The sequence below is a fragment of the Geotrypetes seraphini genome, chromosome 3, assembly GCF_902459505.1.
Source record: "Geotrypetes seraphini chromosome 3, aGeoSer1.1, whole genome shotgun sequence".
NCBI classification, from domain to species: Eukaryota; Metazoa; Chordata; class Amphibia; order Gymnophiona; family Dermophiidae; genus Geotrypetes; species Geotrypetes seraphini.
This window is the reverse complement of record NC_047086.1, coordinates 406,242,175-406,257,893: the sequence shown is the minus strand read 5'-3', so window position 1 is coordinate 406,257,893 and position 15,719 is coordinate 406,242,175. Positions and strand designations below refer to the sequence as shown.

The 15,719-nt window shown below is 43.2% G+C and overlaps 1 protein-coding gene across 1 annotated transcript in view; it reads right to left on the bottom strand.

Annotated features, from left to right (window-relative positions):
• PARP1 (poly(ADP-ribose) polymerase 1) overlaps nucleotides 1-15,719 on the bottom strand; it is a 244,306-nt gene that overhangs the window by 65,512 nt on the left and 163,075 nt on the right. The window contains exons 14-15 of the mRNA XM_033939243.1: nucleotides 8,265-8,393; nucleotides 3,986-4,069 (exon numbers count right to left, since the gene is read on the bottom strand). Of these exons, the coding sequence (XP_033795134.1) occupies nucleotides 3,986-4,069; nucleotides 8,265-8,393 (213 nt within the window). The remainder of the gene's footprint in view (nucleotides 1-3,985; nucleotides 4,070-8,264; nucleotides 8,394-15,719) is intronic.

The following is a 15,719-nucleotide window of genomic DNA, read 5'->3' as shown; positions in this document are numbered from 1 at the left end:
ACATTAGCTAGGACTTCAGTAGAACGAGATTTGGGAGTAATCATCAGTGCAGATATGAAGGCTGCCAAACAAGTGGAGAAGGCCTCATCCAAGGCAAGGCAGATGATGGGTTGTATCAATAGAAGTTTCGTCAGCCGGAAACCTGAAGTCATAATGCCACTATACAGAGCCATGGTGAGACCTCATCTGGAATACTGTGTGCAATTCTGGAGGCCACATTACCATAAAGACGTGCTCAGAGTCGAGTCGGTTCAGCGGATGGCCACTAGGACGATCTCGGGGCTCAAGGGTCTCTCTCGTACGAAGAGAGACTGCACAAACTGCAGTTCTACACTCTTGAGAAACGTAGGGAGAGGGGGGACATGATTGAGACATTTAAGTACATCACAGGACGTGTCGAGGTGGAAGATGACATTTTCTTTCCCAAAGGACCCTCGGCCACAAGAGGACATCCGCTCAAACTCAGAGGAGGGAAATTTAATGGCGACACCAGGAAATACTTCTTCACGGAAAGAGTGATAGATCGCTGGAATAAGCTTCCAGTGCAGGTGGTCAAGGCCACCAGCGTGCCTGACTTTAAGAATAAATGGGACACCTACGTAGGATCACTAAGAAGGTCGAGTTAAAGAGTTGGGTCATTAGCACACAGACTAAATTGGGTGGGTCAGTAGAGTGGGCAGACTTGATGGGCTATAGCCCTTTTCTGCCGTCATCTTTCTATGTTTCTATTCACGGTCTGGCTCTGCACCTATACCCCGCGAATCCGGAGGGAGAAGTGTATAAGTTTTATTCTCATATGTCACCCTCATTATTGTGGGATATATTAAGCCATATTTAGCTCCAAGATTTCAGAGTTGTGGACGGAATTCTAGCATTTTTTTCCTTGCAAAGTCAGGCACAATATGAATTCTAGCATCCAGACGTAAAATCTCCAAACCTTGCTGGTGCCTTAATAATTTAAATTTTTAATGGTCTTGGTCCTGTTTGTTTATTGGTTCTTCTTATAGGGATCCTGTGTGCCCTCTTAAATTCCAGCGGAAATTTGGTAGTAAGAATTTTTGGAAGAAAATTCTTTAAAAAGGAGATAGGATCGTTTTTTTCAACTCCTTCAGGTAACCCAATTATTCTAAAGTTACACCTCCTCTCGCGGTTCATACAATCCTCCAGGTCCCTTGATAGCATTTCAATTATTTTCCGATCCTGTTTGTAATGAGCCATTTCAGCATCAGTTGAATCTGACCATTTTTCCAACTGTTCTATATTAATATCCACGAGCTGCATTCTTTGTGTAAGATTTTCCACTTTTTAATTTACTTCTTGCAGTTTTTTTGCGTTATCAATCACCCCCACAGCAACTGAAGCGCTAAACACGATGGATCAATGGACCACAGATTTCAAACTGAAGCTCAATTCAGAAAAAACTAAATTCTTCATAGCCTCGCCACACGCACAGAATACGACAATATCATTACACATTAACAATCTAAACTACCCCATTCAACCAACGATGAAGATTCTAGGAGTAACACTAGACCAAGGACTAACCATGAAAGACCACATAGACTCCTTAATCAAAAGAGGGTTTTTCACTCTCTGGAAACTTAAGTCCATTAAGGCGTACTTCCACACTTCAGCTTTCAGAATTCTAGTACAATCCCTAATACTTAACCACCTGGACTATTGCAACATCACCCATCTGACAATCCCCCAGAAGCAAATGCAAAGACTACAATTGATACAAAATGCAGCAGTCAGGATGATTTTCGGGCTGAAGAAATCTGATCACATAACCCCTTCCTACCGGCTCCTGCACTGGCTACCAATGGAGGCGCGCACGAAGTTCAAGCTAGGATGTCTCTGCTTCAAAGTATTAAATGGTTTAGCCCCAAAATACATTACAGACCTCTTCTCATTCCCAACTAACAGACATGAAAGAAAAACACACATGAAATTTGTCTCCCATCTAACATTTACAGTTAATTCCAATACTCGATCTTCGCCTTTTCTGGACATTAACATTTCTTTGAATGAGGGTAGGTTTCACACTACCATTTATAGAAAATCCACAGACCGGAATAACCTTTTAAGATATGAAAGTTACCACCCAAAGCATTTACGTAATAATATTCCTACAGGACAGTTTGTGTTCCTCCTGTATGGAACTTTTAAGTAAGGCAGAAGATATGAAAGAACGTTTTAGAGAAAGAGGATATCCAGACACAGTCATCAAAAAGGCATATAAAAGAGCATTGCCCAATGAGATGTTCTCCTTACTCCTAACAATAAAACCAGTGAGACTTCTATTGTGAATGTGATCCCATATTCTCAGCATGCGTTTAAGATTAAACAGATCATTAACTCTCATTGGAGTATTCTACAATATCATGCAATTTTCCAAGACCCTCCATGGTTTGCTTATTCTCGTGGCCGCAACTTGAAACAACTCCTTACTAGATCGCAATTCTGCTCAGAAGTTGACACAGTCACATTATCAATGGGTGTTCATTTCCCATGTTCAACATGCAAGGTATGCCAGTATAGTGTACCTTTAAGTAACTCTGCTTTTATTGCTTCTTTTCCAAACTTATGGAACTCTCTTCCTAATGAGTTACTTTGTGAGCTCTCTTATATTAAATTTAGGTCTTCATTGAAGACTTATCTTTTTAGATTAGCATTCCATCAATTCTATTAATTATGGGTTTTAATGTTTTATTCCTGTATTTAATTTTTCTGAAAAAGAGGTCCTGAAGCAATTAATAAACCATTTAATTTTTTTTCTCTCTCTTTTCCTTCTTCTTTCACTTTTTTGTGTTCTTTTCCTTTTCTTAATTTTTTGTAAACCACACTGATGTTGTAGGGAAGAGCATTATATAAATATTAATAAACATAAAAATACAGGGTCGACATACCATAAGGAAGCAAGCAACATTGATAACAAAAACCGTAACAATGTTCGCAAACCACTACCCAATTAAGAAAAGTTACTAGGATTGCAAATATAACATATAATGGGATCATTAACATGTCAAAATGTCTAACAAAAATCAAAACAAAAACATAACCCCCCTCCCTCCTAAGTAGCTCTAACCCAGTGGTTCTCAACCCTGTCCTAGGGGACCCCCAAGCCAGTTGGGTTTTCAAGATATCCCTAACGAATATGCATAAGACACATTTGCATGCCTGTCTCCTCCATTATATGCAAATTTCTCTCATGCATATTCATTAGGGATATCTTGAAAACTTAACTGGCTGGGGGTCCCTAGGGTTGAGAACCACTGCTCTAACCTATCCCGCCAAGCCAAAGTCTTTAAAATGGAAAGGAAGCTGTTTTCTGAAGCAGAGAGGGGATTGTCTATCCTCTCCTCTATTTCATGCAAATATTATAGTCTGGCTGGCACCAATCATAACAAAAGGAGCCTAATGAGCAGGGAACATACTTTGTATGGATAACAGTAATTGCTCCAACATCACCATTATCATCCAGGTGTGGCAGATCTATTTTGCTATTCACAGAGAACCTCTCTCATTTTTCAGGCACTTAATATTCCCTCCTCCAAAGACAACTCACTAAACAAAGCCAACATCCTCAGAAAGAGATGAAGCAGAACTTGTTTCAGAAGGTCAGTTCACAGCTCTACAGCATTTGTTTAGCCAATGTCCAGATCTTGGTCACAGGAGTAATTTCTGCAAACCAGGATGTGGTGTACTCATATTCATGGGAAACCCCAGACTAATGTCCGGCTCTCTACTGTAGCTATCAAACAGATATGGTGAGCAAAACAGAAATTTAAAAAAAAATTTCTCATACCTGAATCTACAATGAAAATCATTAAGCTGTTTAAAACATTTTTAAACCCCCACAACCCCCTCCTTCCAGAAAAACTTCTTTCCACAGCCCTTTCCACACAATCCTTCCACCTCAAAATTCCAGAGATGTCAAATTCTTCTCTCCATTCTTACATTAAAAAGAAGCTTTTTTGCTTACCCGCTGGACGTCACTCAGGATGGAGTATGCACTCTGGATCTGTCTCTTGCTCAGCTTCCCCAATGGCATCTTCTGGAGGTCAATCTGCCAGAAACAACAAACCTCATAACTCTATTAGGAAGCACCCTGATAGTGACAAGACCAAAGTCTGTCTCTGGGACTGCCTACATCTCAGAAGGTACTGTTTTTGCTGCAGCCCCCCAACTGTTCTCTCAAATCAGAGAAGGAAGATATGACCTGGATAAAAGAGAATCAGACATTCTTTAGCACTCTCCAGACTGGTATAGGAAATCTTACAAGCAGGTATATATCTCATCATGACCAGCAGGTGGAGACAACAAAAACTGTGGAACAGTACATAAGAGGTACCTTCTCCTATTCCTATCAGTCTTCTTTCAGTCTCAGCAGGTGTGAGGAGCTGTATTCATTTCCTTTGGTAGGGCTGTTGGAATTTGTTTAGGGATCCTAGTCCCCATTTTTGTTGGCTGTTCGGGCCGGTGCTGTGGTGGAGCTCCGTCTGCAGCAGTTCCAGGCATACAGGGCTCCCCGCTGCTAGTGCCTTGCGAGTCGGCAGGGAGCAGTGAGGCAGCCCGGTCTTCCCCCACCACTCACGGAGGGATTTCTTCAGCCGCCAACGGTTAGGGTACTGAGTTGGATAACCTGGACATACTGAACTATCTGGTGGAGGACTACCTTGTGTATGTTGGACACTACAGCCATTTTAACACATATTTTCTCACAGTCTAAAGCAGCCTTTCTTTACAAGCTAACCAGATGGAACAGCTTGTACTTTGCTAATCTATGAACGCATGTATCCTTTTGAAATGCTACTCCTGCTATCCTAGTTCTTGTCTTCCTAAGGAGGATACTTCTCCAAGGTTCGGTGGCCATTGTTCATTTGTACTGAGCTGTTATCAGTGCCGTATGACATATGCAAGGCACCCTGAGAAGCCATAAAACACCCATAACAAGTAACAACCCCTGAAGGATGAAGGGGGAGTAGGGATGTGGGGGCCTGGTGCCTGTCTCTGAAGCAAGCCATGGGATCCAGGCATGGCCAGGATGCTGGAATGTCACCCTTGCATCTTTGTTTCAGTTTTCTGCATAAGACTGTCTACAAGGACACCATCCTGAAGACATACAGTGTTGTAGAACAAACAAATCAGCCTCAGCAAGGTGATAAGGAAGAAGTTCATGAAGTGCCCTCTGTTTCTGGACTGCCCGGGCCCCTCTCGTGGGAGGGAGTGAGAGAGGCGTGGACTGAGAGGAGGAGTTAGGTATACATTATTTTATGTACCAATAGGGGATTACATAACCAGAATTCGGGGATGGACTTTTTGGAACAAAGGAAGAATTGTTCTGTATAAAAAACACGTGCATTTTAGGTAAGGCCAGAGAGAGATTCACTTACTTATGCTATGGGGATCTGCTAGCCCCCTGCTAAGCATATGGGTTTAAGTTCTTCTCTCCATTGCATATTCTAAACTGACAATACATTTTTCTGATATGTCTCTGCTGCTGTAATACTGTAAGTTTTTATACTAACAATAAACGAATATTGTCTGTTTTGGAAGATGCAATGCCGTCTCGTAGTTATTCCAATGAGGTAAACAAAGCAGCCTTTACTTCAGTGGTGACTGCCCGACGTGATCATGCTTGGGTTTCACGCGCTTGCGTGATTAACAGATTTTATTTTTTAAGGTGTTCCGGTGAACTCCACAGAGAAACACGTTCAGGGGCCGTTTGGCCCTGGACGGATGGTGCTCCTGGGTGAGCCAAAACATATATTTCTAGTCACCCAGAGACCGTACGGAATTAATACTGTACAAATTGTAAGTACAACCTTTTATTTTAATTTTTATATATTAGACGTCAGGCTAGTGATAGGGAAAGACAGTTGACATTGTGCACCCTGCAATTGTGTTTGTATGAGACATGCCAGGGGCATGAAGTAAGCGAGAGTCCTTATTTGTGTTTCCATTGTCCTGTGAAGGGCATGGCCAGAGACGGACAAAGCAAAATATTTCTGTTGAATGCGGGTGGCTCAAAGGGATAGAATAATGGGTAAAGCAGAAGTGAGAGACCTCCCCAGACAGCAATCTTCTGGAAAAGCCCTTAGAGAAGATCCTGCAGTAATAATGACAGGGTATGGCAAGTTGCTACTCCGAGGGCCATGGACTTGGAAGATGCCCTCAACAAATCAAATCTGGCATCAGAGAGGTAAGAAGCCACTTCCTGATACACTAAGGACCAGTCATCCAACTCCGGGTCAAGACCACTGGAAACAAGCTCAGGCCTCCAGACTGCCATTTGGACAGCCAAGGCAGCCACATCAAAATTCTGTTTAAGAAGAGCCTCAATTTTACGGTCCTGAGGGTCTCTCAGGGCTCAACTGCCTTCAACCGGCACCATATGCTGAAGTGCGATAGCAGAGCCCACTGTATCCACCACAGGAGACTTAAAGGAATGGGATAAAGTCTGGTCATGGACCGTGCCAAGTGTTACGGTGCGTCTGGCATCTTCCACTGTATGTGCACCACATCACGAATATCATAATGCATAGGAAAAGAGCAGGATGCTGAACAGATCCCCTAAAGCAGAAGGTCTACAACTCGAGGGGGGTCCTTAGCTTCCTCCTCAAAGCGTAAATCCGACAGTTCTTCCCGATGAAAAATGTGCACAACTGACGAATCCATGCCAATCGGCATCACCAAAAATCCTCCATCCCCCCATGCGGATCTTTCAGGGCCACCCCAAGGTCCAAGTCCTCATCCCAATATAACCGCAGCCACTTGGATGATGGCTAGGGAGACTGGATGGAGGCAGCCTTCGTAGAAGACTGAACAGGGGCGGCCACGCAAGGCAAAGACCCCTGGGACAGAAGCACAACCCCCAGCCGCCTGTAATAAGCCTTGTACATGGCTAAAACAAAGTCAGGGCAAAAAAACCGCAGGGACTTGACCCTTTCAAGTGTGGCACCCCTGAGGTTGGCAGGACTCCTGAGAGGGTTCCCCAAACTCTGTCCAGATAGCAAAAAGAGACAAGAAAAAGATCACCAATCAGATCCAACAGACCCTAACTAATCAAAGGAAAGACTGCACAGACTCCACCTGCTGGAGACTGCGAACAAATTGATTGTAGATTATAGATGGGACCACACAGCTCACTTGTACTACTGCCAAAAGTCAACGTGTTCTCAGACTCCACCTGCTGGCAGAGGATCGTAAACCTATCCATTCTGTGCCAGTCTGGAGGGACGATAAAGAATGAGCACTTTTTCTGTCTCTTTAAAGTGATTATTGCGAACCGCTGAAAGAAAACGTAAAATCACTGGTTAACAACAAAAATCAATTAGAGTTAATTTAAAGCTTCCTTTCAGTCTGGTACTGCCACAGGATATATATATTTTTGCAAAGGATAACTAACAAATGGGCAGACGCCATAGGCTCTCAAAGCTATAGTCTTTGCCTAAACTGTGGCAATGAGTACAGCTGGGGCATGAGGGGGGAAGGACTCGGCCGCCTGGGTGTGGCACCCCCAAAGAGTCCTCCAAGCTCTGTCTGGGCAACAAAAACAGAGACAAAAAGGCCACTAATCAGATCCAACAGGCCCTAACTAACCAGAAGAAAGACTGCATAGGCTTACCACCTCCACCTGCTGGAGACTGAGAACAGACTGATTGTAGATAGGGACTGCACAGCCCACTTGTACTACTGCCAAAAGTCAATGTGTTCTCAGTCTCCACCTGCTGGTAGAGGAGCGTAAAAGTATCCGTTCTAAGCCAGTCTGGAGGGATGATAAAGAAATGATATTTGCAGACTTCTTCAGCAAGATCAGGACCCAGATAAAGGAGATTCCTTAAAGGAGTGTCAAAACTTTGGATTTATTTTGCTATAAGGCAAGTTTGAAACTTACATTTTAGTGATGGCATTATAAAGTATATATAATAAATGAAAATTATAGGTGTCCATTGCAGGAAAAAGAAGTGAAAAGCAATGCCAGAATAGTAAAAAATACTTTATAATTCATTCACTAAAGGGGAAGAAATGAAAACAAAGGGCTCTGAAGTGTGAAAGAGCAGTTCCACACCCCTGTGCTGTTGGATGATGTCACCCACTTGTATGTCTGACTCAATCCCGACTGTTGATAGAAAACAGAATTTTAGAATTTACTGCCTCTACAGCCTCCTAAAGTTCTCACAACAGATAAAATGCCCCCAATTCTCGTTAATTATAGTCTCAAGCACAGGATAAAGACTGAAAGGGGAAAATGTCAGTACCTCAAATTCCACCATGGCTTTCTTCATACTCTCAACATCAAAAATTAGCATAATGAGTTCTTGAACAGACTTGGGAAGCTTAGATTTGGCATCAGAGGTCACAGAGAGCTTCTTCACACTGTCTTCATCCTAGGAACACAAAATAAAACCAGAGGGAAGGAGGAAGACAGCAGAAAGCAAGAGAATAGGCCCAGGCAGGTAGCAGAAGGAAAAAATAAAAGCAGAGGATAAAAGAATAAAAAGGAAAGAAGGGGGAATACGAAAAAAATGCAGAAAAAAAAAGAAAAGGAAAAAGCACAAATAGCATTGGGACAAGGGAGCAGGAATAAAAGGCAGAGAAAGCGAATGAATAACAAAGCAGTGAAAGGAACAGGAGGGAGAGAGAATTCATGAGGTGGGATCCAGGCAATATACTTTTACACTGATGATACAGGGCTTCCAGAAGCAATTAATGCACACAGTAAAATGAAGAGTACATTTTTCTTCTCTCAGAGAATGAATTTCTAGGTACAAATCTAGCACTCCATATCAGCTGGTTGGGATTGTTATAAAACTGGTTTCTTATAGCTGGAGTGGAAAGCAGGCAGCCTGCTAGCATTAGTGATGGAGGCTGGGATTTTTTTGCTGGTTGAAACTTACATTTTGGTGATGGCACTATATAGTATATGTAACAAATGAAAATTATAGGTGTCCAATGCAGAAAAAAGTGAAAAGCAAAGCTGGAACCATAGCAAATATTTTATAATTCATTCACAAAGGGAAGAAATTAAATTGAAGGGCTCTGAAGAGTGAAAGAGCAGTCACAGGTTTGGAGAATTATTGCATGACTTATTGCAGGCATCCCATTCATCAGCATATTTCACACTATTTCTGTAACAGGTGTTATTCAGGGACAGCAAGCAGATATTCTCACATGTGGGCAATGTCATCCATGGAGTCCTGGTATGGACAGCATTAAGAGCGCTGGCTGGCAGTACCTCAGTTCCGTAAGAAAGCTAAGGAGACAACCAGGGGAGGAGGATGGGTTGCCTGTTGCCATTGCTTGGACCTTGTGTGCTGTAACATGACCACCAACCCCCCCCCTCCCCCCAATTGCAGCCCAGCCTGAGCATAACAGAAGGTGATACAAGCAGCCAACCATGTGGAAATAGTTCTCTTGGATACAGGTTGTCCCAACTTATTAGGATTAAATGAGATTAATAGTTGAGGAAATGTTCTATGTGGCTGAGCTCGCTGTAAGTAATAAGCCAATGCTCATTTGCTGTCCAAAGTACGAACAGCCGTTTCTCCACGATGAGAATGAGACTTGGGAAAGAACACTGGAAGGACAATTGATTGATTGAGATGAAATTCAGTGACTACTTTAGGAAGGAAATTTGGATGGGTGCGAACCACTACTTTGTCATGGTGGAACACTGTAAAAGACGGTACTGCCGCTAGCATTAGAAGCTCGCTCACACGACAAGCAGAAGCAAGGGAGATGAAACATACCACTTTCCAAATGAGATATTTGAGATGAGCCAAAACCATTGGTTCAAAAGGAGGCTTTATGAGTCTAGAGCAGGGGTGCCCAAAAGGTCGATCGCGAACAACCAGTAGATTGCCAACACAACGGGAGACGATCATGGAGTCCATCCTGGGCTCCGTGATAGACTCGCGTTGCCTTTGTGTTCTTCCTGCTTCCCGACACCGTAAACAGGACAGTAGAGGCGCTGGGTCCACCAGCCTCCCCCCTTCCTCTCCGATGTCAAAATTTACGTCGGGGCGAAGGCTGGTGGGCCCTGCGTTTCTACTGTCCTGTTTACGGTGTCGGAAAGCATAGAGAGCTCAGAATTCGGCAGCGGTGACTTGAAGGCCTGTTCCCCGAAGGCGGCGGCTTGGGGGGTAGGGCAGGGAGAAAGAAAGAAAGGGGAGGGGAGCAGGGAGAGAGGAAGAAAAAGTTGGGGGAGGGAATGAGGTCTGGAGGAGAGGAAGCATACAGGAGGCTGAAAGAAGGGAAGAAATATTGGATGCACAGTCAGAAGAAAGTGCAACCAGAGACTCATGAAATCACCAGACAACAAAGGTAGGAAAAATGATTTTATTTTCAATTTAGTGATCAAAATGTGTCCGTTTTGAGAATTTATATCTGCTGTCTATATTTTGCACTAGGGTCCCCTTTTATTAAACCGCAATGGCGGTTTTTAGTGAAGGGAGCCTATGAGCGTCGAGAGCAGCACGGGGCATTCAGCACAGCTACCTGCACTAAAGCCAAACTTCTAAACTGGATCAACCTACAACTATCCGCTAGCAAGTTCCCTGAAGACCTGGGCCAAATTGTTATAACTCCTATAAAAAAGAACAAAAAAGAAGCATTCAACAACATTTCCAATTTCAGATCCGTCGCAAACATCCCTCTGGCTGCCAAATTAATGGAAGACCTGGTAAATGCTGATCTAAATACCTATCTAGACAAATTCAACCTACTGCTTAATAACCAATCTGGTTTCAGACCCAGCTTCAGCACCGAAACTATAATGGCCTCTCTTCTAAACTATCTACATTTCCTTCTCAGTCAAGGCTCCAATGCAATGATTCTCCAACTGGACCTAAGCTGTGCCTTCGACCTAGTTGACCACTCCATCTTGTTTAACTGTCTTGAATCAATAGGCATCACAGGAAACACTCACAATTGGTTCCAGGGATTTCTCGAACTCAGATCCTATCAAGTACTCAAAGAAGACAAATTCTCTTTCAGCTGTAATAACAACTGCAGACTACCCCAGGGCTCCCCGTTGTCATGACCCTTTTCAACATCTACCTCATCTCATTGGGACACCTGCTACAGAGCTTAAAACTCAACTTCCACGTGTACGCTGACGATATCACTGTCGTGCTACCACTATCCGATCTGTCGCCGAATTTCATTAATCTCCTATCCAATACCATAAACCAAATAGAACTTTGGATGAAGGCCTTCAAACTCAAACTGAACACAGAAAAAACTAAATTTTTCCTGGCTTCTCCCAATGAACAGATAAAAGACAACAAGATTCACATGAATGGCCGAGATTACGAAATTGCCCAATCTATAAAAATACTACCCTTGACAGACATCTAACCCTAGAAAAGCATACAGATCTAATGTTCAAAAAAAGTATTTCAACACTATGGAAGCTCCGCACCTTCAAAAAATTCTTTGATGAATCATCCTTTCGACTACTCGTACAAGCTTCCATCTTGAGTACACTGGACTACTGTAACATCATATATCTGGGAGCTTATAAAAAGACACTTCACAAGCTAAGATTAATCCAAAACACTGCAGTCCAACTCATCTTCGGATTAAAAAAATGGGAACATAACACCCTATACTTCCAAATACTTCACTTGTTGCCGGTAGAATCCAGAATACTCTTCAAGTTTGCCTGAATCAGCTACAAAGCGGTCTTCGGGATGCTACCAACTTACCTCGCCTCCCAATTCTTCACCAACTGTCCGAATAAGACATCTCGCAGAGCAAACCTCTTTAATTACCCATCTCTGAAATCATGTCACTACAAGAAGTACCTAGACAGAATGCTATCATTCCAGGCAGCTAAACTGAACACATGGCTAGCAAAACCAATACTCGAAGCCACATCATACGCTGACTTCAGAAAATCACTGAAGACCCGTCTCTTTAACGCAACCTGAGTTCTCCCCCTCTGCAAATTTTACCTCCCCGAAAGCCCTTTCTCTCCCTTCACCCTTCGCCTATTCGACGTATATTGCTGTAATCCTCTCTTATTCACATTGCAAATATCCTCCTGTAAACAGCCTTGATCTCTTATACCCTGTTCTAAACCATTTCGTACTGTAACCTGATCTAAAACATTTGCTTCATGTTGCAAACATCCTGCTTTCTCATTGCATGTATCTTCTTGCAAGCCGCCCTAATCTTATGTATCCTGTTCCAAACATATGTATCTTGTTGTAAACATATGTCTCTTGCTGTAATCACTGCATTCTCTCACTGCACGATTCTTGTTGTAAACCGCTTTGAACTTATGGTACAGCGGTATATAAGAAATAAAATTATTATTAAAAACCGCTATCGCGATTTAGTAAAAAGGGAGGGGGTATATTTGTCTATTTTTGAATAGTTGTTACTGAGGTGACATTGCATAATGTCACGTGCCTCGACTTCTTGGAAAAAAACCCGGAATATAAATGATAATTAACATTTTCTCTGCGTACAGTGTACTTTGTGTTTTTTAAAATTTTATTGTTGATAGATCATTTTGACTTGGTCATTTTAAAAGTAGCTCGCAAGCCCCAAAAAGTGTGGGCACCCCTGGTCTAGAGAGAACCACATTAAGATCCCAAACCACTGGAGTTGGATTGATAGGTGGTTTGATACTGAAAAGTCCTTTCATGAATCTGGATACGAGAGGATGAGCAGTCAGAGGTTTACCGTTGACTGGCCCATGAAAAACATTGATAGCATTGAGATGGACTCTAATGTGGTTTTAAGATCGGAGTTGGATAAATGTAGAAGATATCCAATTCTGAAGATATAGATGAGGATGAAGCTTCATGATGATGAAGAGTACACCACGCAGAAAACCTGGTCCACTTCTGTTGGTAGCACAGCTGCGTAGAAGGTTTTCTGGATGCCTCTAAAACAAGTCAGACAGGATCAGAAAAATCAGTGTCAGCTGACGTTATCCTGAAAGGTACCAAGCTGTCAGGTTGCAAAGACTGAAGACTGGGATGTAGAAGAGATCCTTGACTCCGCATGAGAAGAGATGTATGGCTCCTAATTACTTGTCTTTATGCTTTGAGTGACACAGACCTAATAGGAATACTTGAGGGCAACGTTTGTTTACTTTTCCAACTATTAAGCCCTGTCGATACAAGAGATTTTTTGACAAACTGCTCAGCTTTCAGGCAGGAAAAATGGATCAATGGCTAAAAATCATTATTTCACAAGATCATTCATATATGTCCTTCAGGAAATTACTAAAAACTGATCTATTTGAAAAATATGTAAACTGATGTCCCAGATTATTTACTGGTAAATTATATATTGACTAGTGGTTTAGCCCGTTACATTCGTTACAGTAAAGGGTGCTAGAATAGCCCCACCTATACCCTGACTCTGACCCCACCCATGCCCCGCCTCTATCATGCCCGGACCCTGCCTCCCACTGATCCCAGTCCTACCATCTCACCTTTCACCATTTCCTTTGAACTCTTTTGGCCCTCATAGATCCTCCATTGCATTTATCACCCGACAGGGTCTTTACTTACCCGAGGCGGCAGCAGTGCCCCAAAGCAGCAGTGGTCCTACCATTTCCATCTCTCCCTTTCCCCCTTTCACACCCTCTACCATCTCTCTCTGACCCTGTTTCACCCCTTTTGCCATCTTTCCCTTTCTTGTCCCCCTCTGTCCTTCCCCAAGACCATCTCTCTCTCCTGCCCCCTTCATACTCCCTGAAGTCTATCTCTCCCTATCCCCTATCATCTCTCCTGGTCCCCCTAGTAGCCCCTCTGCCCTTCTCATCCATCTGTCTCTGCCTCTCTCTCTTTTCCTCACTTGAGTCCAACATCTATCTCTCCCTTCTCCCACTCCCTCCCCCGAATCTGGGGGAAATCCACTGCTTTATTTTAAGCAGCATAAATTTGTTCTACTCTTTGGGACCTGTGGTCTGTCTCAGTATGGTAGCTCTTATGCTTCTCTGGCATACTTCCCTCTCTTTACCCCTCCTATGGTCTGGTATGTTTATCCTCTTTCCCAGTCTGGCATCTCTCTCCCCTCTTTCTCGTCCCCCCCCCCTTTTTGATCTGGCATCTCTGTCGTTCCCTTCCCCTCCCCCTGCCTTAGTTGGAACCTTTTCCCCCTCCTTCCTTTCCCTGGTCTGACATCTCTCTCTTCTCTCTCTCTCCCCCACCCCCTTTCCCATCCAATAGTCTTAACATCCCCTTTCCTTCCTCTTCCTCCCATGGTCGTTATAGCAATCTTTTAAAAGTCTTCAAATCACTCTGTTGTTTTATATATAACAGAACATTATTCCAGTTATTAGGGCTTTTGTTAGGAAAAAGCACCTACTCTCTACTCTCACAAAGTAATTTACTCTAATTCTTCAGCTCGCTTTTATCTTCCCCAGAGCCGTTTACAGACAACCTGTGGCATAGTAAGGGGGGGGGGGGTTGCGAGGGTGGTCGGTCCACTCCGGGTGCGATCTTCCTCTCCCCCTCCCCTTTGCACTCCTACCCCTATCCCATACCTAACTTTGGCATGAGGAGCGATGACATCAGAGAAAGCAAGCGCCAAATCCGACGCAGGCGGCAGTGGGGTGGGTGGGCAGGGGACCTCTAGCCGCCGCCGGCCTACAGCCGCCGACATCCGCCATGGCCTGCAGCCGCCCACAGCCGCCACGGCCGACATCCGCCTCGGGGGAGAGAGGGGAAAAAAAAAGATTTGCGCGCATGCGCACTCCTACCTGTGGTGCCCTACAGGTCACTTAAAACGGGCGCACGCAGGTGGGAGTGTGCATGTGCAGCTTAGGGTTTTATTATATTAGATCTCACAGCTAGTATATTTCTGCTGAATTTTATTGTTTTATAGCATAATGTATTTTAAGTTCAACTTTTTAGAATATCTTATACTGATCTTATAGCTAGTACTTGTTGACCGAACTTTATTGTACTCTAGCATATTGTATTTTATTCATTTATTCATTCAATTATTGTATAATTCTAGTTCAACTTTTTAGAATATTGTATTTTATTCATTGACTGTATATTTTTAGTATTGTATTTGAACCGCCTAGAACTATGTGGTAGGGCGGTATCTAAAAATAAAATTATTATTATATCTTCAGGGTTAATGGTTCTTTGATATTGAGCTGAAATAGTAAGGAGAGCCACAGTTGTCTGGGTCACGGAGGAGCTAGGAGGATCATGGTGGCCAACTCTTATTTGAGCTTGACAAGCGTCTTGAGGATGAGAGGAATTGGTGGAAATGCATAGAGAAACTTGTCTGTCCAATCCAGGAGGAAAGCATCTTCTTCCAGACACAGGGGAGAGTACTGCCTGGACCAAAATTGGGGCAGTTTGTGACTAGGGGGGATGTAAACAGGTCCATCTGCATGACAGAAGAGCGGGACTTGGGTGTGATTGTATGTTATGATCTTAAGGTGGCCAAACAGGTTGAAAAGGTGACAGCGAAAGCTAGAAGGATTGCCCCTGTACACGACTTTGGGCGAGACCTCATTTAGAATATTGTGTACACTTCTGGAGGCCGCACCTTCAAAAATATATAAAAAGGATGGAGTCGATCCAGAGGAAGGCTACTAAAATGGTATGTGGTCTTCATCATAAGGCATATGGGGACAGTCTTAAAGATCTCAACCTGTATACTTTGGAGGAAAGGCAGGAGAGGGGAGATATGATAGAGATGTTTAAATACCTACGTAATGTAAATGTGAA